The sequence below is a fragment of the Palaemon carinicauda genome, chromosome 40 (assembly GCF_036898095.1).
Source record: "Palaemon carinicauda isolate YSFRI2023 chromosome 40, ASM3689809v2, whole genome shotgun sequence".
Lineage (NCBI taxonomy): Eukaryota > Metazoa > Arthropoda > Malacostraca > Decapoda > Palaemonidae > Palaemon > Palaemon carinicauda.
In genome coordinates this window covers 19,991,164-20,016,489 of record NC_090764.1, presented here as the reverse complement: position 1 = coordinate 20,016,489, position 25,326 = coordinate 19,991,164, and the positions used below count along the sequence as shown (strand labels likewise).

General features: G+C 41.9%; 2 protein-coding genes across 5 annotated transcripts in view; one reads left to right on the top strand and one right to left on the bottom strand.

The window, feature by feature from the left end:
- The window catches only part of Vps28 (vacuolar protein sorting 28), a 71,161-nt gene extending 65,253 nt beyond the window's left edge, over nucleotides 1-5,908 (top strand). For both annotated transcript variants that reach the window (XM_068363449.1, XM_068363450.1), the window contains exon 7: nucleotides 5,337-5,908. In XM_068363449.1, the coding sequence (XP_068219550.1) occupies nucleotides 5,337-5,489 (153 nt within the window). In that variant the 3' untranslated portion in view covers nucleotides 5,490-5,908. The remainder of the gene's footprint in view (nucleotides 1-5,336) is intronic.
- Nucleotides 5,909-12,669: 6,761 nt separating this feature from the next.
- Nucleotides 12,670-25,326, bottom strand: part of LOC137631587 (peptidyl-prolyl cis-trans isomerase G-like) — a 94,959-nt gene continuing 82,302 nt past the window's right edge. For all 3 annotated transcript variants that reach the window (XM_068363445.1, XM_068363448.1, XM_068363447.1), the window contains 4 exons: nucleotides 23,622-23,790; nucleotides 22,918-23,127; nucleotides 14,753-14,886; nucleotides 12,670-13,450 (listed from right to left, as the gene is read on the bottom strand). In XM_068363445.1, coding sequence (XP_068219546.1) covers nucleotides 13,142-13,450; nucleotides 14,753-14,886; nucleotides 22,918-23,127; nucleotides 23,622-23,790 — 822 coding nt within the window. In that variant the 3' untranslated portion in view covers nucleotides 12,670-13,141. The remainder of the gene's footprint in view (nucleotides 13,451-14,752; nucleotides 14,887-22,917; nucleotides 23,128-23,621; nucleotides 23,791-25,326) is intronic.

Here is a 25,326-nt window from a genome sequence, read left to right as displayed (position 1 = left end):
GACATTTTCGACTTCGGGAATCTTGAACCAGGAGGAAGCCGCAAAGGGTGCCAGGCAGGCCACCTCGTGGCTGATCATCGAGCTTGAGTCTCTGGCCATCCGGTCACGACCCGAGGTTTTATACAAGGAAGCTCCGGGAAGGTTATGGAATTTTCCTCCTCTCGGACACGTGCACCTTCGTTTCCCGACACCAAGTGTCGAACTTGGGGACAAACTCGATGTTGAAACATTGAGATGCAGTGACCGAGAGGTTTTCTCCCGTAGGTCCCTACCGTGGATATCGGCAAACCCAGACTCTCTTCCATCCTTTGAAAGGGCTTGTTTCAGCCCAAGGACAAGGAACGAGCGACTGAGAGAATTGTATCATGATTCGCTCCACCAAGGCGCCTTATATCCAGTCCCTACAAGCCTCCAGCGCCTCAACTTCAACAGCCTCGTTCAGCCTAGGACATCAGAACCGGCACGGGCAGCTAGACAAGGTGTCTATGCAGCTTCCCCCCTCCTGTCGGGGACGAAGGGCGAGGAGCCCTCCTGGGAAGGCAATAATCCTAGAGGGGGCGGCCTAGGCCGCAAACGCTAGGATTTGCAACCCCTACCTGCATCCCCCAGTGGGGGGGATGCCTGGATTTGCGCCTTCAAGTGGCAGCAACTCGGGGCCGATTCCTGAACGATCCCATGATCAGCCAGGGATTTCGTGTCCCGTTTCGTAGCATCTCTACCTCCCCTGTCAGCGAATCCAGTGTCGCTGAGCCCCTATGCCATGGGATCGGCAAAGGGGCTAGCCCCTCGGGCAGAGGGCGAGACCATGCTCTAGAAGGATGCTTTCCAAGGTTGTCGGCGGCTCCCCCCAAGGTTCTTCAAACGACTCTTTCTTGTAAGAAGCGCCTGAAGGCTGGAGACCCGCCATCGTCCTCTTAGCCCTGAACAAGTTTGTCGTACAAACTTCGGTCAGTATGATACAACAGATTCGATCAGACTTGTAGGGAAACCACAAGACTTCACGTGCATACTGGATCTGAGAGACAGGTACTTCCAGATCCCAATCCATCCGTCTTTACAGGAAGTACTTGGAATTCAGCCTAGGCAACAGATATACCAGTTCAAGGTGCGGTGCTTCGATCTTTCCACAAGCTCCGCAGGCATTCACCAGGAAGTTCATCCTGAACCTTCATGTCCACACAGGAGCGGCATCTGCCTCCTCCGCTTTCTGGATGACTGGCTACCCCGGCAGTTTCGGTATCGACCCTTCTTCAACGCAGAGACAAGCCTCTGGGACTTTGCCAAGATCTAAGGATCATGGGAAATCTCGAGAAGTTTTCTCTTGTTTCCATCGCAACAACTGGGATATCTAGGCTTAATTTTAGTCTCCAAGCTCTGTTAAGCCTTCCCATCAGATGACAGGATAGCAAGGCGGAGGAGAGTAGGAGAACCTTTCCTCAGGCGAGGAGAATCTCCAGCCCTTTTCTGGTTACGCCTCCTAGGTCACCTTCCTCCTTGACCTCTCTAGTCCCAAACACACTCGCCTGAGGATGAGTCTCCTGCTTTGGCGACTCAAATCCCGGTGGAATCAAGACTACGATTCCCCAGACATTCTGGCCCTATGGGACCTGCCAAACGAGGGATCCTGCAGTGGTGGTTGACCTACGAAGCCTTTGCTAGAGAGTGGATCTTCTCGTCCCTCCTCCGCATTTGATGCTGTCCTCGGACGCGTCAAAGAAGGGGGGTGGGGGGGGGGGCACGTTCTGAACCAAAGGATCTCAAGCCTATGGCCAGAACTAGAAGGGTACCTCCACATCAATTGGCTAGGGATGAAGGCCATATTCTGGCCGTCAACAGTTCCAACAGGCCCCGGCGAGTCACTCCGTGAGCGACAACACCACGGTAGTTGCTTATTTCATCAAGCGGGGAGGTACTTTTTCATAACAGTCTTCCCATCCTACAGTAGAGATACTGAGATGAGCCGAAGTCCACTCAATACCACTATCGGCTCGCTGCATTCCGGACAAGGAATGTGCTCTCCGACAGTCGGAACAGAGCATCACAGATAGAGAGTACCGAGTGGTCTTTGGAACCCCCAGTAGCCAGCAAGCTCGGACCTTGTGGTCCTGTTCGCTATGACCTTGAATTGAAGCTGTCGCTGTACTTCTCCCCAGCCCCGGACCCCAAGGCACCCTGCCAAGATGTCTTCCCACATCGGTGGGACAACATCGACGTCTACTCCTTGCCACCATTGGGTCTGAGGGGAAGGGGGGCTCAACAAGACCAGACTATCGGTCAACCTGTCGATGACTCTGATAGCTCCGCTACGGCATCATGCAGAGTGGTTTCCGAACCTTCTGCATCCCTTGATGGAACTCCCGAGAGAGCTTCCCCCACGACAAGAGCTTAAGCAACCACACCACTACATCTACCACAAGCCGTAGCTCCGCTTCGGCTCCATGCTTGGAGTCCATTCAGCATCTCCTCACAGAGAGAGGCGTTCCGCGACAGGTCGCGGAGCGGATGTCTTGACACCTGCGAAGTCACCCGCAGGGGTCCACCAGGTGAGGTGGAGAGTCTTCTGTGGTTGGTGTCGTGGGAGAGGTATCTCTCCCCTCGATGCCACTATTCAAGCGTTAGCGGAGTTATTGTCCATCTGCGGGAGGAATTACGCCTTTTGCTCTCGGCGGTAAAGCCTATCACTCAGCCTCAAGCCTGGCCTTCAGGCTCTAAGGTTAGACAATTCCTCCTCGCTGGATCTTTCTTCGCTCATACGAAGCTACGAACTTACCTGCACCCAGTCGGAAGTGAGACCTTCTCCATGGAACATGGCCCGGGTTCTTAGGGATCTTAAGGCTTCTCCCTGTGAACCGATACGCTAGTCATCGGACAGGCACCTGACTTAGAAGACGGTGCTCTGGCTCGCTCTGGCTTCGGCCAAGCGTATCAGCGTACTTCATGGTCTCTCGTACGACTTCGCCCATTCAAGAAGATAGGGAGAGGTAACGTTCGGATTCGTCCCTGAGTCGGTTACTAGACTCAAGATCTTGGAGTCCCAAACCTTTGGTTCGACTCCTTCAGGATTTCGAGTCTCCATTCTGTAACAGATGACCCTGTTTGGGAGCACAGGAAGGACGAAGAGGAGGGTCACCAAGAATACCTTTGCAGCCTGGATTTTAGGACCATCCATCTCGCCCTGAATCCAGACCTTCCTCCGTCATGTAGCCTTAGAGCACACGATGTCAGAGGCATCGCAACGTCTCTGGTCTTCAAGAAGACTACTCTGTGACGCAGGTGCTACAAACTGGAGTCTGGAAGCGTCGGACGACCTTCACAGCCCACTACCTGCAGGACGTGACCCACAGGAGCCTCGATACGTTTTTCTATCGGCCTGTGGTAGCTACATAACAGCTGGTCTAACCTCAGGCTCCTTAATGGACAGGTAGCAGAAGGTTGGGGGCATTGTTACCCGGTGTCAGACTGCATGATTGAAAGAGGTATGTCTGGCCCTTACTTCTTTCTTCATCCTCCCCTCTCTTGGGGAAAGCAGCATCCTAGGTTCTCTGCATAGCTGACCTCAAACCTCTGCAGGTAAACCATGCTTCCTTGTGTTCCTAGTATTAAAATGATACTGTTGCGTCCCCCATACCCTGACGAGGTGGTATTGGGAAAGTCCTAGTCCAGAATTCCATCTAAAGGTCTTCAGGTCGACTGCCTAGGACAAGTCACGCTTCTTCCCTCCACACACAAGCTTATGTAGGCTGCACACTCCTTGCGGAGCAAGGAACTTGCGAGGTGCAGGGACTCTTTCTCGAAGTGCTGCTCACTCGGATTCCGAGTCCCCGGGTAAAGCCAAAGCCAGTATGGCTGGAGACTTTCCACCCTTCCTAAGGGGTAAGTCACCCTATGTAAATAGCGTGGTTTGTATTTCGGTTACGGAACAAATGACAAATTCGGAGATAATTTGTATTTTTCCTAACCATACAAACCTTAGCTATTTACACATATTTGCCCGCCAGCCCTGTCTCCCAAGTCAAGTCCTACCTCTAAGCGAAGTGAGTCAGTTCACCAGTGTGTGAGGGGGGGAGGGGTAGCTAGCTACCCCCCCCCCTACCCCTGCTAACTAGCGGGGGGGTAGTTAACCCTCGTTAAAAATCTAATGGCTCGCCATTTCAGCTACGCCTTAAGTAATACCCTATGTAAATAACTAAGGTTTGTATGGTTAGGAAAAATACATATTATCTCCGAATTTGTCATATTTACCTACTGTGCATTACATAATTTAAATTATGTTTTAATTTATGAGTTATGCAGTGAAATATTGTAATGTATTTTTACTTATTAACTGTATCAACTCGGGCAGCGGAGGTAATTCTAAAGTACTGTAGTTACTTTTCTGTTGAAATTGTTAACTTTAGTGTAAAGGTTTGTATTGCTAAGTAAATTATAGATATTTCACAAATTAATATTTCCTAAGTTCTGTATAAATTTAAATTTTAGAGATATGGGAGTTGCTTTAGAATATCTTGAACAATCGCTCTCCACTCAGTCTATGTGGAGGGTAGTTGTTTGAGTCATAATTTAGTTGGTACTAAATTTGAGTTATAGGCAAGATTAATTTTCAAAAGTTTAGCTGTATTTAGTTGACCAAGTTTAAGGCTGGTTTATTTTGCATCAACAGCAATGCAGTATTCAGGAATTGATTCCCAGGTGGTTTCATTGAAATAAACAATCTTTAAACTAAAACTAATTATTGCAATACTTATTTGGATTCATGCAAGTTCCCTCCCACCTTTCCATTCATACCTGAGAGATAATGGAGAAAAAAATGGCAGTAACTTCAAGAAAATGCTGTTTACTTGCATGTTGGTTTCACCAGTGCCTCTTTCATGGCAGAGAATATTTTTTTTTATTTAGATTCAAGCTTTTCATTCTTAGAATGAATAGCAGGTAAGTTATGTTTTTGTCAGACACTCAAGTCTGGAAGTTAGAAAGCACTTTATACTGCTTGCTTTTATTAGGCTACAGTAGTAAAGATTAATTCTTTGATATAAGCCAAGCGAAAGAAAATTTAGGTGTGTCTTGCTCATCTAAGAAGTGCCAATGATTAAACTTCGATTATAAAAATACATAATTTATGCATCACCAGAAATCGGAGGTAGAAAGTTAGCGGAATGAAATGTACATAATTCATATTTTTTTTTTTTTTTCATTTCCTGGTCTATTATCAGTATGGTGTTCAGGCAAGTTGTTATACAAATTTGTTGTTTCAAGTATAAAGCAAAATGATGCAGTTATGTACCAGTTTTGCTTAAAAGAAATTATTATAATATTATTTGTATCTTATTCTTTCGAAGGACTTTGAAGGGCGGGCTAAAGTTAGAGAATGGATTGGAACACTAGAAGGCATGACGGCAGATGAAACATTGTCCGAAACTCAAGTACGGCAGATGATCTTCGACCTTGAGTCAGCGTACAATGCATTCAATAGACTTCTTCAACACACATAAATGAGTTATTACATCTCGTCTCCATTTCTCATATTCAATGTTTATAATGTCATTGTAAGAGTAATTAAACTTTTTTAGCCATGTAAATGTAAAAAATCAGTGTTACAGTTTGTTAGGGGTACTATAGATTTCTTTAACATTACCTGTTGATGCCAAATGCAAACTTCTAAATAGTTACTTATTGCAAGTAAAGTTATTCTCCCAAAAGAAACTAAATATCTGTGTATACTCCATTTATGATAGTTTTTGTATCAAAACTTTACTTAATTTATAATGGCTCTTTTAATCTAAATAGTTTATGTTGGCAGTTAACACTTTTTCCATATGTGGGATTTATTTTATCAGTCTGTTGCATTACGTATTAGTTTCAACACCGTGTATAGAAATAACTAATTATATTAAATGGTTCATTAATGTAAGCAGAGTTCTGAATTTCCATGTTATAATTCCACTACCTCATAATTCTAAAAATCTTAGCATATATTTTTATGATTTTAGTAGTTTTAATGTCAGTTGACAAGCTTGAGACTGGATTATTTTCTGGCGATTTCAGTTGCTAAATACTTTACAAAAGACTGTTTTCCCAAAATTATTTCACTTATGTATCACAATCTGCAACTGCTTGTATAAATTTTTCTAAACTTCAGGTTTCTTTCTCGTCAGGTAAGATCTCTTCAAGATTTGCGGCAGCCTATCCTGAAATTCTGAAAGCTTGCAATTTTCGTAATGCTACCTCATTAAAGTCTGAAGTTGGATCCGTAATACTTTTTTCTCTATATTGAGAACGTCTTAATTTTTCCCTATTAGACTGCAAAGTTTAACTTTTATCCTTGAATTAATTTTCTCACCTTTGATTTTTTATTTTGAAAATTTATTTTTCTTATAGTAAAAGTTGCTTCTCCCTTTGAAAGCGTGAAATTTTCATGTCTGCACCAAAGTAAGTTCTCATAGTTACATTTTTTCACATTACACTCTTAGCAATTAGTGACATTTAAATATATCTTTACAGCTTCTAACATTCACTGACTTTTTAGAAGGGCGTCTTCATCTACTACCATAAACGGTAATCTTCATGCAGAAGTGAAACTCCTCCATAAATGCATGCTGCAGAGAAATTAGCTCCCAATGTCAGCCCCTGTCTTAGAAGATACTGTACATTGCTGTGTATGGATTACCCTATTGTATAGTACTGAAAGTTATGTTGCTAATTCAGGTTTGTTTTTTTAAATTGGTATATTTTGAATTGTTCCGGCACAAATACAAACACTTCGCTTTTTATAGGCGCTTTTCCGAAAAGTAATAACCTTGTTCAAATAGCTTCAGGTTTGTATGCTAGGAAAAATACAAATTATCTCTAAATTTGTTATATTTAGCTTATTCCAATTAATTTTCCCAAAGTTCATTGCTATTCCTCCAGAATAAAAAGATTTTACCACCTAATGTAAAATAAAAACAAAGTTTTTTAATCTGGTTCTATACTCCCGCAGGTAACATGTATCCAACATAATTGGGTCTTCCATAGTGTGTGTTTTACTCTGCAAGCTTCCTGCGATTTTCAGGAGGATCCCAGTAATCTTTTTGGCCAAAATCAGGCTGGAGAGAAGATATTCAGCAAGTGATGACTGCCGGTAGGAGTCAGACTCGCATTTCACTGCAATTGGTCCTGTCTGCTACCAGATCTTTTAGTTTTATGGGGGGGTGGTTGTGAGAGGGCTAACAACTACCATTTAGCTCCCAGCCTCCCTTGTCCCATTACCCAATCCTAAAATTTTACAGGGGTAATACTAACAAATCCTTATCTTTGCTGCAATTAGGCTGAAAGTTTGTTAAGATGGCAGTAGAAGAGATGAAAGGCTTGGTGCTAAGACTGTCCAGAGTTTGATGTTAGGTGTTTCAAGGTTCAACAAGTTTTTAAAGGTGGTGTATTTCTCTATCGAGATTTGAAGAAATTTTTAAGGCACCTGTGTGTGGCCATATGCCACAGGTTTGGTTAAAGCACAGGTCTTTTTAAGACCTATGAAGCCAATAGCTAGGTGAGTGTACCTGTTAGGCAAGCATTGGGGTCCTCTTATCTGGGCAACTGCCTAGTCTTAGGCTTGGCAAAAGATTTATTGGATCTCCAATGGCTGGTGCTGCTGAACATCTTTTAAGGAATTTGGTGGTTTCTTATCAACTTCAGTCATCTGTTTCCAGTTCAGTCAGTGCTTTATTTCAAGATGTCAATAGCCTCAGTTCCGTTGTGGGCTTCCCCCCTCTAGCAAGAGTATATAATTCTTGTAAAGTTTGCTGTAAGAAATCGACAGGGGCAAGGAGCACTCTCCCCATATGTGTATGCATCTTCTGGGATTAGTGGATTACTTGAAAATGTTCATCCCCTTTGCAAGACTGAGGTTGAATCCCAAGTCAGTTTAGATCCAATCTTACAACCGCCAGTCTGGGGTGATGAATTGACAGGGTACAAGAGTTCCAGACATGTCAGAGTTCTTTTACAATGCCAGCTGAGCTTGGATTAGCATCATCAGAATTGACACCTTGCAGAAGCATCGAGGGACGAGAAGAGGTAGTTGCTTCTTCCAATTGATTTCTTTCTCCCAATATGTTTACTCTACCAAAACTTCCATATCTCAATGGAATTCAGAAACTGAGGAAGAATGCTCCAGATTTCCTACACAGCAAACTGGGAGCTGGTTTCTTTTTTCTTGTAGAAATTCTTACATCCTGTCTCATTGGTGAGCAGCTTTCTTTAACTCAGGTAGCATACCAGCTCATCCTTGTTAGTCAAACCTTGATTACTATTCATATCCTTACAGGTGCTCTCAACAGAGGGAAAACCAGTGAAATCGAGAACACATCTTCCTCCAGACAGCCTTTAACACACAAATTAACCATATCTATTGGTCTAAACTGGATGTGGTGTGGTGTCGGGCAGCAAAAACCTTCATCGTTGGAGCACCAGTCGTCTATACCTTGTGAGGACTTGGACCATTTATCTACAATGAGAAGGAATCTGCTCAGAAAGTTATTCTGTTTACTATAGCATTCAGGAGCTCGATAATATAACTAATCACATATTATTGGTCGATAGCGGTCGTCATTTATACCTTCAAATTGGGACCATCAACTTGGTGAGTGCTTTCTGTACCTTTCCATTGTCTCCATAACTGACTGCTCATAATCTTCCGATCTCCTATACTACTGGAAAATAGCATATTTGATTATACATCAAACGATAGGACAGTATATGCAGGGTCAACTGTGATCTTTCTTTGAGGTTGTAGAAATAAACTAGTTATCAAGAAATGCTGTATTAACATAAGTTCTTTACAATTTTATTTCACAATCGTCTATTTTTCACATTTTGCTATTTTTTTGTTTCCTGCAATTGCTATACCATGAATAAATTAAATGATCATTAATCAAAATAAGATAAATTTTTCAAAATTTTTATATCATGGCTAAAATAAACTAATTCATATAAATGCAGATGTGGGGTATTTGTTCAGTTACCAAATTAGGGCAATATTAACCATTCTTAGAATGACATAACCACATGATGCTAAAAAGAAAGAAAACAAATGATCCCTAGAAAATCTTTTGAGCCTATTAGGAAAAATTGTTTCAAAATGTAAAGATAACATAAAAATCCACGCAAGTATAAAACCTGTTACAGGAGAAGAGATATGATAACCATAGAAATGAGGAGACACTTCATATTGTTACTCCTAATTTTATGCAGTTAATGAGCAGTGTGGTATCCAAGGACTTTCCTGTAAAATGCTAGAAGGAAGAAAAAAAAAAAACCTGCTTTAGGGCTCCTGTTTCAACGTGCAAAACATGGACTCACGAGTTCTATTGAACCTGTCAAAGCACCTCCAATGCTGAAATCATCTGGCAGTCAATGACACGTCATCACTGACAACCAGTACTAATCCTGGAGACTGCGCACTAACTTGCCTCCAGACTGTCATCTTCCATCATGTGGCTATAGTCTTCAAACTGTAGCCTACTCATTTGCAAGTGAGAAGTCTTCATATACTGTTAAGTAATATGAATTAAGTTAGGATTTAGTTATCCACTATTCAGTATTTTGTATTGTGTACGTAGAGTGGTTTCATACATATGAAGCCATTCACACCTTGCTTCTTGACAACATGGAGGGTTTTTTTTTTTTAACCCCTCTTCATTTAAATTAATATTTTTTTGTAATATTTTACGTAATATTTTTCGGCCAACATAGCCTTGTATATTTCACAGTTGCGAGTGTATCCCACCTTTCAGCTTTGGCGTTTACATCAGCTTAGGAGAGTTTACATACAGTAACTGTAATGAATTTGTTTTAAGCCTAGCTTATGTTACTAACCCTATTAAATGATGTTTAGACTAGCATAGCCTAATACTTTTTGCATGTGCTAGTCTAATATACAAATGTTTGCCCTACTGTATTGATGTCACTTCATGGCTGAAACCTGGATCAGAGCTCTTACTAGAGATTGTCCCAGATCTTCCAGTAGAGCTGGTTGCAACAAAAGAGAACCACAAGCTTTCACTATACTAGCTCCCAATAAGGATTCTCTGGCAGTTGTTGGAAATGTGGTGAACCTGGACCGGAACAGATGGTCCTCGATTTGTGTTTCCTTTGTGTTTAATTTCAAAGGCTTTTCAGGGACAGCTGTGCTGATATCTCCACATTTGCTGAACAGTAAATGGTATCTACTTCTCCAGCATCTGCTCCCAATGTTACACCTCTTCAGTCAGATAACGTCACAGAAAAATCTCTGCATTTACGATAGGAATTTTTCAGCTCACAACACATCTTTGATGGGCTGTAAGAGTTCTTCCACAAGAAGACATTGATGATCTGGAAGGGTAGGCATCCATGCCAGATAACCCCAGCATTTTTGGCTTCCTTTCTGGTCCACCTATTTGGGATAAGAAGCTTAGACCATCAACAGCTTATCATACTAATCTACATAGACAGAAACCCCTCGTGTACTTTTGACATGGATTTAGACCAAGGCATGTTTCACAAGATTATTCAGTCTTGCTTTGCAACAACCATCTCCACCCCCTTCAGTCTTCTGGTCTTTTGATAGCACTAGAGATTTTGGCAAAAATATAATTCCTCCATTTCCCTTACAGTCACTCCAGAAATAACAAATTTTAAAAATAACTTGTATTTTTCCCAGCCACACAAATCCGAGTCTTTTAAAAGTGGGTAACTCTAGCGCGAGATGGAGACGGACAATGAATAATAATCGAGGATTTGGCAAAAGACATAATTACTCTCCACCTGAGTACCAGGATGACAGGCTCTGGCTTGCCCTTGGTAACACCATTGTAACTTCAGCTGCTCTGCTGTTTAGACGTGTTGCTCGTCTGGCCATTGAATTGTTTTTTTCTTTGTGTTGACTGGTTTTTCTATCATTTCAGTAGATGAATGTGAAGCATTTGTGTGATGCACGCTTGTCTGGGTGAGGATGATCATCATTGTGGAACGTACTTGAGCTATTTAGATATCAATCTTCATCCTTTGTGTCCGATGTGTAGGTAACACTGCTGCACGTTTGATTCTCCTTGTGCTGTGTTTCGGGAGTGGTCGCCTTCCCAGAGGGAGAAAGTCAGCTGCTTTTTAGAGCACTGGGTTCAAGAGTTAAGAGAGCTTCCAGCATTAAGGTGAGATCAGGAGTTTATCACCATCATTCCTTACTGTCCCAAATTCAGACTGGGTCTTTATAGGACAGTCGTAAGATGGGAATAGTAACCTCTGAATGGATCTACCCTGCAATTATACCTGCAGAGGTCCACATCCAAACAAAGTACAGTATTTGGTTTCAAAATAAACAGACAAACAAGTAACTTTCAACAGTGTGCACCTGTATTCTATCCTTTCTCCATCCCTAAAAAACTGCAATGTTAGAGTAATTACTCCCTGACCATTTTTTTCTAATATGCAATTTGAAGACATCCAAAGCCTTACGGATTGGTATAGGCATAAAATGCTACCTGAAACGAAACAACTCTAAGCTGTACAACATGCATGCGTGGTCATTGACTTGTATTTGGAACTTACGAGGGATCTCGGATAGAAGGGGTAACACCAACCAGGTCCCCTTGGCAGAAGCATATCGACAGGCAATTAGCTGCTTCTCTTGAGTTTTTCCTTATTGCAGCGAGTGTCAGGCTCGTTAATTTTTCTTCTCGTCTATACACCCATGATGGAGTTGCTTGCTTGGTTGTCCTTTATGGTACAGAAGTCTATTCTTTTGAGATCTGGTATTAGTCTTTGGAGACCAAAATGTACACCGACCTAAAAAAAAAGTGGTTACCAATGGGGGGGGGGGGGGGGCTGCTCTGTGGTCTCCAAGATATTTCCTTGACCCTAATTTCAAGTAGGGAAGGGGGACATTAGATTCTCTCCGAGTATGAAAAGTGGCAGATTGGTGCAAGTAGTATTACCTCCAGATTACTAACTATTGGTTCTCGGTGAAAGCGTGCTATCAGCGGCCAGATGATTTCAGCATTGGAAGTACTGTGATGGGCTCAATCTTCCCTGCTTTGCACACACAAATACGCACAGGAGAGTCCTTGGAAACCACACCACACTTACTCCAAAGTAACTTTTACTTAAACCAAAACCATTTTTTTTTACAAAAGTATCAATTCGTTTTACTCCAAAATAAAATAAGAGTATATCATGCCAAAGTGAGAAACCATTTTTCACGAAGTGGCTTACCTCAAAAAAAAAAAAAAAAAAAAAAAAAAAAAAAAAAAAAAAAAAAAAAAAAAAACAAGAATAGCAGAGCTCATATTTTTATATAGAAGACATAAAAATATTTCTTTTGAATATCTTCAAAAAGGCTAAAGCTCAAATAACAGGTGATTATGCATCCAATAACATACATGTATATAATCTGGGAAATTTTTACTCTGTATCCACTGCCATCTTAAAAATATAACTATTTACAGATCTACATCACTGTAATATAACCATGACTGATAAGCAAATATATTTCAAATAAGTAACCCTACTCTATAAGTACCATTACTTTTGTATCTTGAAAAAATGAGACCATTTTTAGAGCTAAAAAAAAAAATAGATAATTCATTCCCCGAAGAATAACACTTAATCTTTTCAGTTTGAATCAACGGTTCAAATTCGTTTTATAACTATAAGTATTTTTACTAAGAAAATTCAAAATGACAATTAGTATTGAGCATCCTAGTTCCAATACTAAATAAGTAAATAAGACATTGAATAAATACCGTAAACTTAATAAAGGTTGGAAAAACCAAAATGTCGCCTAGCCTACATAATCACATTCCATTCTGAATGGTAACGAATTAGTCTTCACTAGGTCTTTCATAAAAACATTCACCACATTAACTTTACTTATCTGGATGCAGTCTTCATAAACTCAAATATTCTTGAATAATGTTTCCATAACTAAAATAACATCAAATATCCCAGCAAGTCCTGTGTTAATATGGAAAGAATTCACTCATGTCAGACTGACTTCACTTACTTCACACTGAATTAAAATTCACCAGTTAAAACTCTGGTGTTATCTGACGTATCTGAGATCTTACACTCCACTTAATGCACAATTGAAACTAAAATTTTCTAATTGGGTTTATAGGTACGTTCATATAATTCAATCATCGTCACTTGCAATCAAACTATAATAACGATCACTGTCTAATTCAATTGGTGTTTTATTTATCCGTCTCCTGGCTGACAACCTTGAACGTAAATCCACCTGTTTATTCACTTGTCCATTACCACTAGTTCCGGACCAGCGTATATGGGATAACCTTTCCTGAATACTGGGGCCAACTCCTCCTCCTCCTCCTCCACCTTTCCTAACATTTTTACCAGAGAGACGGTGTTTGAGATCCCGACTGCTGTTACGTCGCTTCTTTTTCTTTTGTTCTGCATCGGCATACATTCTCATACGTGGGATCTGAAAAAAACACTCATTAAAAGTTAGTAACTAAACCTAAACAAAATGGTCTGAAAAGAGTATTAGTTTTTTGTTACTATGGCAACTTTTATTTTATTCGCATTTTTAATAAATATTTTATATACTTTCACTAATAACATAGAAATTGTAGACAACCCCAATACGGCAAAATTCTTTCTTTAGAAAATGTCCATTAAATACATAAATAAACCTCCTAAAATAATTTTATTTTTGTACTTTTGTATTATCAATATAAGGTGAGTTTTAACAATAGCAATTACTGATTGTTTTTTTTGTTTTGTCTTCAGTTGATATAGAGGAGACAGTATCGAGAATAAGTTAAGCCCATCGTTGATATAATTTACTAACTTTTGCTGTATCATTTGCTGATAACTAAACTGTGCTGTCATAGGTTACTACTGTAAGTATATGCAAGTGTGGTGAGAAATGCACTCGATTCTTTCATTCACTCTCCACCAGATGAATATTGTAACCACACATCGTTAACAGACAATACAGTGAACCCTCGTTTATCGCGGTAGATAGGTTCCAGACGCGGCCGCGATAGGTGAAAATCCGCGAAGTAGTGACACCATATTTACCTATTTATTCAACATGTATATTCAGACTTTTAAAACCTTCCCTTGTACGTAGTACTGTTAACAAACTACCCTTTAATGTACAGAACACTTAATGCATGTACTACAGTACCCTAAACTAAAACAGGCACAAATATTAAAGGTGATTTTATATCATGCGTTTCCTAAACACGCTAAAAAGCACGATAAAAAATGGCAACCAATGTTTTGTTTACATTTATCTCTGATCATAATGAAGAAACAAACTGGAGGTAGAGCTTTGCTTATTACCCAGACATATTTCCCATACTTTTCCCTTAGAACTACATCACATCTTCCTACTTTAGATATATATATATATATATATATATATATATATATATATATATATATATATATTTATATGTATACACATACATACCTACATATATACATACATACATATATACATAAATACATGCATGCATATATATATATATATATATATATATATATATATATATATATATATATATATATATATAATATATATTACTGTATATATATGGGTTATGGAAAAAATCCGCGATGGTCGAACCGCAAAGTGGCGAGGGTTCACTGTAGTCGTGGTTGCGACAGTGAAATTCATCGGTTGCAAATCAACGAGTATCTATATAATAAATTTACTAGCCTGTATAATGTGCTTTAAGAAAGGAAACATGGGCAATGTAAAACAATTACTTACCTTTATTTTACTTTTCCATGGTACAACATCACTATCTTCACTTTGACCACTGCTCTCATAATCATCGTAACTTCCATAGTCAACTTCTACTTCTTCTTCATCACTGTAATTCCTCTTTCTTTTCACAGTCTCAGCTTTGAAAGAAACACAGGAAGATAAAACTATTAAAAATCCTTCCCAAATATTTTGTACAAAACCTATTTTATGCAAATGTCTATGAAGTCATTAGATTTGGGCTGTATAACCCTTGGTTGGAAATATGAGGTCAGTCAGTACCGAAGTGCTTATTAGGTATAACCCTAGTCAAACTACGAGATAAATTTAGAAATAAGACTGGAGCAAAACTGGAAGTCAAGAAGGATATATAGCAAGGCTAGCTAGGGACTGAAAGAACATAGCAAAAACCATCAAGTAATACATACAGTGGACCTTAAAATGTGAACTAACCACCTATAGAAACTAGTACAGTAGATGCAATGAATTATTCAGTCCCCGTTTAAATGGAAGCCCCATATTTAGTAGCAAGATAATCAGATCTGCTAAACTGGCTATACAACAACTTTTAATGATAACTTTAATCTCTACTCTCTAATCTTTTAGCAGTTAATTCTTATATTTTTTTCTATAATTACCTAACTCCATTTTCTCTAATTTTTAACAATAATGGCCTTTTTTCATATTCCATTTGAGAACATGCATCTTTGACTAACACTTAAGTAACATGAGCACATACAGCAGAGTACTAAAATTTTAAATTTTTTTATGAAAACCTCATGAATAATCCAAAACAGTTTACAAGTTTGAGCTCTCAACAGTAAAATATATCTTTGGTTACAATGAAAAGGTAAAAAATTTCTTATGAACATCAGTCATCACATGATGAAAATACAGCAATAAAATGATATTTTAATTATAAAATAAATTTTTGAATATACTTACCCGGTGAATATATAATAGCTGCAACTCTGTTGCTCGACAGACAAAAAACAGTAAAAACTCGCCAGCGATCGCTATACAGGTTGCGGGTGTGCCCACCAGCGCCAACTGTCGGCCAGATACCAAACTCGATGTAAACAAAGACTCAATTTCTTCTCATCCCACTGCGTCTCTATTGGGGAGGAAGGGAGGGTCGTTTAATTTATATATTCACCGGGTAAGTATATTCAAAAATTTATTTTATAATTAAAATATCATTTTTAAATATTTAACTTAGCCGGTGAATATATAATAGCTGATTCACACCCAAGGAGGTGGGTAGAGACCAGTTAAATATGTTTACATCGTACAAGCTAAGAGTTTTTATTTCATTTTGGAAGTTATCAATATAACAAAAACAAAATAAATAGGTACCTGGTAAGGAAGTCGACTAGACGATTACTCTGCCTTGTAAGTACGTCTTCCTTACGGAGCCTCGCGATCCTCTTAGGATGCTGACAGACCCCTAAGAGCTGAAGTATCAAGGGCTGCAACCCATACAACAGGACCTCATCAAACCCCTAATCTGGGCGCTCTCAAGAAATGACTTTGACCGCCCGCCAAATCAACCAGGATGCGAAAGGCTTCTTAGCCTTCCGGACAACCCATAAAAACAACATTAAAAACATTTCAAGAGACAGATTAAAAGGATATGGAATTAGGGAATTGTAGTGGTTGAGCCCTCACCCACTACTGCACTCGCTGCTACGAATGGTCCCAGTGTGTAGCAGTTCTCGTAAAGAGACTGGACATCTTTCAAGTAAAATGACGCGAACACTGACTTGCTTCTCCAATAGGTTGCGTCCATTATACTTTGCAGAGATCTATTTTGCTTAAAGGCCACGGAAGTTGCTACAGCTCTAACTTCGTGCGTCTTAACCTTAAGCAAAGATCGGTCTTCCTCACTCAGATGTGAATGAGCTTCTCGTATTAACAATCTGATAAAGTATGACAAAGCATTCTTTGACATAGGCAAGGATGGTTTCTTAACTGAACACCATAAAGCTTCAGATTGGCCTCGTAAAGGTTTAGTACGATTTAAATAGAACTTAAGAGCTCTAACAGGGCATAAGACTCTTTCTAGTTCATTGCCTACGATCTCCGATAAGCTGGGAATATCGAAAGATTTAGGCCAAGGCCGAGAAGGTAGCTCATTTTTGGCTAGAAAACCAAGTTGCAGCGAACAAGTAGCTTTTTCCGACGAAAATCCGATGTTCTTGCTGAAGGCATGAATCTCACTGACTCTTTTAGCCGAGGCTAAGCATACCAGGAAAAGAGTCTTAAGAGTGAGATCTTTCAGGGAGGCTGACTGTAAAGGCTCAAACCTGTCTGACATGAGGAATCTTAGTACCACGTCTAAATTCCACCCAGGAGTAGCCAAACGACGCTCCTTAGTGGTCTCAAAAGACTTAAGGAGGTCTTGCAGATCTTTATTGTTGGAAAGATCTAAGCCTCTATGCCGGAAGACCGATGCCAACATGCTTCTGTAGCCCTTGATAGTGGGAGCTGAAAGGGATCTTCCTTTTCTCAGGTATAAGAGAAAATCAGCTATTTGGGCTACAGAGGTACTGGTCGAGGATACAGAAACTGACTTGCACCAGTCTCGGAAGACTTCCCACTTCGATTGGTAGACTCTAATGGTAGACGCTCTCCTTGCTCTAGCAATCGCACTGGCTGCCTCCTTCGAAAAGCCTCTAGCTCTCGAGAGTCTTTCGATAGTCTGAAGGCAGTCAGACGAAGAGCGTGGAGGCTTTGGTGTACCTTCTTTACGTGTGGCTGACGTAGAAGGTCTACTCTTAGAGGAAGACTTCTGGGAACGTCTACTAACCATCGAAGTACCTCGGTGAACCATTCTCTCGCGGGCCAGAGGGGAGCAACTAACGTCAACCTTGTCCCTTCGTGAGAGGCGAACTTCTGCAGTACCTTGTTGACAATCTTGAACGGTGGGAATGCGTAGAGATCCAGATGTGACCAATCTAGGAGGAAGGCATCTATATGTATTGCTGCTGGGTCCGGGACTGGAGAGCAATAGATTGGAAGCCTCTTGGTCAGCGAGGTTGCAAAGAGATCTATGGTTGGTTGACCCCAAGTGGCCCAAAGTCTCTTGCACACATCCTTGTGGAGGGTCCATTCGGTTGGAATTACTTGCCCTTTCCGACTGAGACAATCTGCTATGACGTTCAAGTCGCCCTGGATGAACCTCGTTACTAGGGAGATGTCTCGACCTTTTGACCAGATGAGCAGGTCCCTTGCGATCTCGTACAACGTCAGTGAGTGGGTACCTCCTTGTTTGGAGATGTACGCCAAGGCCGTGGTGTTGTCCGAGTTTACTTCCACCACTTTGCCTCGAAGGAGATACTCGAAGCTTTTCAAGGCCAGCTGAACTGCCAACAGCTCCTTGCAGTTGATATGCATGCTCCTCTGACTCGAGTTCCACAGACCTGAGCATTCCCGACCGTCCAGCGTCGCGCCCCAGCCCAAGTCCGATGCGTCCGAGAAGAGAACGTGGTTGGGAATCTGAACAGCCAGGGGAAGACCCTCTCTTAGGTTGATATTGTCCTTCCACCAAGTCAGACAAGACTTTATCTTTCCGGAAATCGGGATCGAGACCGCCTCTAGCGTCTTGTCCTTTTTCCAGTGAAAAGCCAGATGGAATTGAAGAGGACGGAGGTGTAGTCTTCCTAGTGATACAAATTGCTCCAGGGATGACAGCGTCCCTACCAGACTCATCCACAGCCTGACTGAGCAGCGTTCTTTCTTCAGCATCTTCTGGATGGAGAGCAGGGCTTGATCTATTCTGGGGGCCGACGGAAAAGCCCGAAAAGCTTGACTGTGAATCTCCATCCCTAAATACAGAATAGTTTGGGATGGGACCAGCTGCGACTTTTCCAAATTGACTAGGAGTCCCAATTCCTTGGTCAGATCTAGAGTCCACTTGAGATCCTTCAGACAGCGACGACTGGAAGAGGCTCTGAGAAGCCAGTCGTCCAAATAAAGGGAGGCTCGGATGTCCGATAAGTGGAGGAATTTGGCCACATTCCTCATCAGCCTCGTAAATACGAGAGGAGCTGTGCTTAGGCCAAAGCACAGGGCCCGAAACTGGTAAACCACATCTTCGAAGACGAATCTCAGAAAAGGTTGGGAGTCTGAGTGAATGGGGATGTGGAAGTAGGCGTCCCTTAGGTCTAGTGAGACCATCCAGTCTTCCTTTCTTACCGCTGCTAAGACTGACTTTGTGGTCTCCATGGAAAACTTCGTCTTTGTGACAAAGACATTCAGAGCACTGACGTCTAGCACCGGTCTCCAACCTCCTGTCTTCTTTGATACTAGGAAGAGACGGTTGTAAAACCCCGGTGATTGAAGGTCCGAGACTTTGACCACCGCTCCCTTCTCTAGCAAAAGAGACACTTCCAGTTTCAGGGCTTGTCTCTTTTCTTCCTCTCTGTACCTGGGAGAGAGATCGATGGGGGACGTCGCTAGAGGGGGTTTGCGTACAAAAGGGATTTTGTACCCCTCTCTGAGTAACTTCACAGATTGTTGATCTGCGCCTCTCTTCTCCCAGGCTTGCCAGAAGTTCTTGAGTCTGGCTCCTACTGCTGTCTGAAGTTGCGGGCTGTCAGACTTTGCCCTTAGAGGACTTGGATCCTTTCCTCTTCCCTCGCTTCCCTTCGGCACGAGCGCCTCCTCTGCTGGAGGCTCTGCCACGAAAGGGCGGAATAAAGCGAGACGCTGGAGTGTCTATCCTCGGTCTAGCAGACAATGTAGGCAAAGGGGGAGCTTTGCGAGCAGAGGACGCAACTAGATCGTGGGTGTCCTTCTGAACTAAAGATAAGGCAATTTCCTTTACCAAGACTTCAGGAAACAGGCACTTGGAAAGGGGAGCAAAGAGAAGCTCAGATCTTTGGCATGGCGTAACTCCAGCAGACAGGAAAGAACATAGAGACTCTCGCTTCTTCAGGACTCCGGACGTGAATGAGGCGGCTAGCTCGTTGGACCCATCACGGACGGCCTTGTCCATGCAGGACATAATGAGCAAGGAAACATCCTTATCTGCAGAAGAGATTTTCCTGCTCAGGGCACCTAAGCACCAGTCTAGGAAGTTAAAGACTTCGAAAGCCCTAAATATACCTTTAAGAAGGTGGTCTAGGTCCGATGGTGACCAACAAATCTTCGAGCGTCTCATGGCAAGGCGGCGGGGAGAGTCTACAAGACTTGAGAAGTCGCCCTGGGCAGAGGCAGGAACTCCCAAGCCGAGAACTTCTCCCGTGGCATACCAGACGCTCGATCTAGACGAGAGTTTAGATGGGGGAAAGGCAAATGCTGTCTTTCCTAAACTCTTCTTAGTCTCTAACCAATCTCCCAACAGCTGTAAAGCTCTCTTGGATGAGCGAGAGAGAACGAGTTTAGTAAAGGCAGGTGCGGTAGCAGGCACGCCTAATACAAACTCTGCCGGCGGCGAACGAGGAGCCACAGAAACAAAGTGGTCAGGGAACAACTCCTTAAATACAGCCATGACTTTTCTAAAGTCCAATGATGGTTGAGTTGCCTTAGGCTCGTCAAGTCCTGAAGGTTGATCCTCTTGTGGTTCAGCAACGTCCTCATCTGATAGTTCCTCATCCGAAAACTGATGAGGAAACGGCAAAGGAGTGGGCAACGTTTGGCTCGCTGAGTCCGGTCGCACTGGTGCATGCGTGACGGAGCCGGACGCAGCGTCATGGAACTGCTGCACAGTCTGTGAACTGTCAACAACCATGGGTGCGCGAGGACGCACAGCGTCCACCCGAGACTGTTTAGACCGTCTGGGTTGTGCAGTTAACACCATACCGGGTTGCGGAGGTTGACGCACCGCGTCAAAACAAGTCACCTCTGATGGTTGCTAAACGTCCTGAACGTCAACAACCACCTCCGTGCGTCGCCTAACGTCAACGTGCGGCTGGCAACCCACACTGGGTCGCATCGGTGGAGGTACAACCCCAACTGGTAGACGCGAGAAAGTTACCTCAGCGTCAACAGGACGCACAACAGACCGCTTGGATGGTTGTTGGCCAGAAGGTTCAGCAGCAACCTTCTCCGCATTGAAGTCCTCCATCAAGGACGCAAGCTTGGACTGCATTTCCTGCAGCAACATCCATTTAGGGTCTACGGCAGCAGGTGCGGCAACAGACGGGGTGAGCGACTGAGGCGGCACTGCTTTGCCTCTCTTAGGCGGCGAGCAGTCATCAGATGACGGCAACGAGTCCGAACTGACCCAGTGGCTACAACTGGGACGTTGGACTTGTCCTGAAGGGACCGACTTACGCTTCAAAGGTCGTGAGACCTTGGTCCAAGGTTTCTTACGAGAAACACCTTCGGACGACGAGGTAAAAACGGGCTCTCTCGTCTAACGTTGGTAGGGGCGATCTTGGGGAGATACGCCTGATACCATAGAGGGAACGTCTGTTCGCTGATCAAGGCCTCTCGAACCCATGAGTCGTACGACATTGCTTCTCCCCTGGGCTTGGGAGCTTGCAAGAGGTCCCGGACTAGGAGGACGACAGGCACGAACAGACGAACCCTCAAGCGCAACACTGTTCACAACACTTTGAGAAACACTAGGCACTTTAACACTTTCCGCGGCACTTTGGCACTTTAGTTCCTTTACGTCCGCCATGAGTTGATTGCGGTCACTTGCAAGGGCCTCAACTCTCTCCCCCAAGGCATGGATAGCACGCATCATGTCTGCCATCGATGGTTCCTGAGTGCTAGGAGTGGGGTTAGGAACAACCACTACAGGGGAAGGATTAGGTTCAGGGGCATGTGGAGAGGAAAAATCTACCGACCTAGAAGAGCTTCTCCTTACCCTATCTCTCTCTAGTCTGCGTGTATACTTCTCAAATTCGATAAAATCGAATTCCGAAAGGCCCACGCATTCCTCACACCGATCTTCCAATTGACAGGTTTTACCCCGACAATTGGAATAAACAGTGTGAGGGTCGAGAGAAGCCTTTGGAAGACGCATATGACAGTCCCTAGCATTACATTTTCTGAACTTGGGAACTTGTGAAAGGTCAGCCATTTTGAATTGGTCAAGGGAAAATTCCAAAAAACGATCTAAGTCATCAACAATTAATCCGATCCAAAAAAAAAGAGTTCAAGGATTTATTTGAAGAAAAACACCTGTACTGCGAAAGCTCAAACCAAATTAAAGTACTTCACCAAATATGATGGGAAAAACTCCAGGTTTCAACAGCGAGTAAAGTACGTCTTGTCGACACGTCGACAGAGAAGAAATTGAGTCTTTGTTTACATCGAGTTTGGTATCTGGCCGACAGTTGGCGCTGGTGGGCACACCCGCAACCTGTATAGCGATCGCTAGCGAGTTTTTACTGTTTTTTGTCTGTCGAGCAACAGAGTTGCAGCTATTATATATTCACCGGCTAAGTTAAATATTTAAAAATGATGACAAAAAATGAACCCAATTAATATACATTCAACATAAAATGTTTTCTGGTTAGCCCTTCCTTCTTCTGCTTAATTCTCATTCATTACTCTTTTCCAAATTACCTTGGCATTACTACTGGTCTTTGTCTTGCTACTCCCACTTATAGTTTTCCTGATTTACCGTTTCTCATCCTTTCTTTCGACATGCCTGAACTATACTATATATTTAAGTTCTCAACCTTTTTTCCAACCTTTGGATATGACATCCATCTACTAACTTTATTCATAATATGATGTTCCCAACATAACTCATTCTTAGGTCACAGAAGATGTCTCAAACAACAAAATCCTAATAAGTTTTGGCTAAATTAGTAGGCAAGATTTTTCCTGCAATCTACAGTATTGTAGTAAAAGAGATGCAGGGACCCTCTGATTTTTATATTTTCATAATATAAACCCTTGTTTACACTAGTATATGAGATAGTTTTTCATGAAATAACACACAAATCAATGACCACCAGTTTTCTAGCAAATCAAGCGTGCATGAATTTCAGATTACAAATAAAAGCGGCTTTGCTAATTTCAGAACTATCACCTTTCTCATGTGTCAATGGCTGCCATAACATCATTTTCTCTTAACTATACCATACATCTAGTTGGTGCAAATTTAGAGCCATTTTATAAGGCATCAGATTTTTTTTTTTTTTAAATCATAAAAACATTGTATTCTTTATGCAATTAGTTTTACAAAAGCAAAAAGATTATCTTACCTTTCTTCTGGTGCATCCTCAAGAGCTCTTGGTAGTCAAATCTGTCATCTTCCTGACTTTCTTTGCGTCCCCAATTTTGAGCAAGTTCCCCCCAAGGATTCTTGGCTCTCTCATCCATTCGATTATTCCATCTACCGTCTTCACGTGCCCGTCTCCTTTGAGCATCTAGCATTTTTCTTCTGCCGACTTCGCTGACACGTGGCCGTGACCCTGAAAGCAAACCAAAGTTATAGGTCTAACAATAAAATTAATTGAAAGTAATTATTACCCTCATAAAATTGATTAACTATGGCTATCATGAAAGTGACAGTGCTTATTACTATCATCATCAATATTATAACTACAAGACGAGCAGCAACCATTGTTGATAAAGTAAAATTATTCAAGGCAAGATATCAATATGGAAAGCAACCCAGTGTAGAAAAGAAAGGGATATCTAAAGAATAAACTACAAAAGGGAAATAAAAAAATATTATAATTAGGTATGTTGAAAGGAATAGATAAACAATGAACTATGAAATGAGACTTATATCAACATGCCTTTTGCACCAAGCTTGAAATTCTGAAATTCCATCCATTCAGCAGAAAAATCATATAATTTGGTTGATAACTAAGCAATCTGAATGAGAATAAGCACAATCAGCTATGGGATAAATGATTTATATGTCAGGTGGCAGAAATATAAAGCAAAAAGGTTAGCTTACCTCCAATGAGTCCATAAATTCTAGGACCAAGATTAAATTCTTTTTGGTCTTTTCTGTCTTTATAACTAGCAAATCGCAGTAAAACAGCCTTTGTTCTTGGACAAGGGACACCTAATCTCCATCGTCCTGGAGGAACTGGGATAGGAACATCATTGGTGTGAACACTCCCCTAAAAAAAAAACCTTGTTACAGTAAATTTAACAAATACAAACAGAATGATAGATACAAGTATTACAGCCATGTGTGATAGCAAAATATACTAAGGTAAACATCTCTGCAAATCAATACTCAGCACGAGTAAAAAACTTTAACAATAACAATACAGTACAGCTAACTAAGCAGATGCCATAAAGAGTTACAGAAAAATTGTATGCCTAGCCTGCCACCATAGGTACAATACAGAAAGGCACATTATTAACGATGGCACAAAAGAGGTTGCTCGTGTGCGTTAACTTCAGTGGGAGTAGGTATATGTGGATCAGACTCTTGAATCATCTATCTCTGGATCCATTGGTCATGAAGAGTTGACTGGATTGAGAACATTTCTATCGTTATCTTTATTTAGAATTGCCAAGCATTTTCGATTTGAAGGTCAAATATTAAATATCAGCACACAAAAGTAATACATTAGTATTTGAAACAATGAAAAAAATGACATTCGTAGATAATTTGTATTTTTCCTAACCATACAAACCTTAGCTATTTAAATAGGGTATTACTTTCGGCATAGCTGAAATGACGAGCCATTAGATTTTTAACGAGGGTTTACTACCCTCTCGCTAGTTAGCGAAGGGGTAAGGGAGGGCTAGCTACCCCTCCCCCCTCACACACCGGTGAACTAGTTTACTTTGCTTAGAGGTAGGACTTATCCCGGGGGACACGGCTGGCGGGCAAGTTTGATTAAATAGCTAAGGTTTGTATGGTTAGGAAAAATACAAATTATCTACGAATTTGTCATTTGTTCCGTAACCGAAATACAAACTACGCTATTTAAATAGGGTGACTTAACTCTTAGGAAGGGTGGTAAGTCCCAGCCGTACTGGCTTTGGCTTTTTGCCCGGGGACTCAGTATCTGAGTAAGTAGAACTCAAGATAAGGAGTCCCTGCACCTCGCAAGTACCTTGCTCTGCAAGGATCGCGGCCTACGTAAGCTTGTGTGTGGAGGAATGAAGTGTGACTCGTCCTAGGAAGTTGACCTGGAGTCCTTTAGATGGAATTCTAGGTTAGGACGTTCCTAATACCACCTCATAAGGGTATGGGGTACGCGACAGTATTATCTTGATACTAGGAACACAAGGAAGCATGGTTTACCTGCAGTGGTTTGAGGTCAGCTGTGCAGAGAACCCAGGATGCTGCTTTCCCCAAGAGAGGGGAGGATGAAGAAAAGAATAAGGGCCAGGCATACCTTTTCATTCATGCAGACTAAAACTGGGTAACAATGCCCTCAACCTTCTGCTACTTGTCCATTAAGGAGCCTGAGGTTTAGACCAGCTGTTGTGCATCCACCACATGGCCAATAGAGAATGTATCGAGCCTCCTGTGGGTCACGTCTTGCCGGTAGTGGGCTGTGAAGGTCGTTTGACGCTTCCAAACCCCTGCTTGTAGAACCTGCGTCACTGAGTAGTTTCTCTTAAACGCCCGGGACGTAGCGATGCCCCTGACATCATGTGCCCTAGGGCGACGTGACGGAGGAGGGTCTAGATTC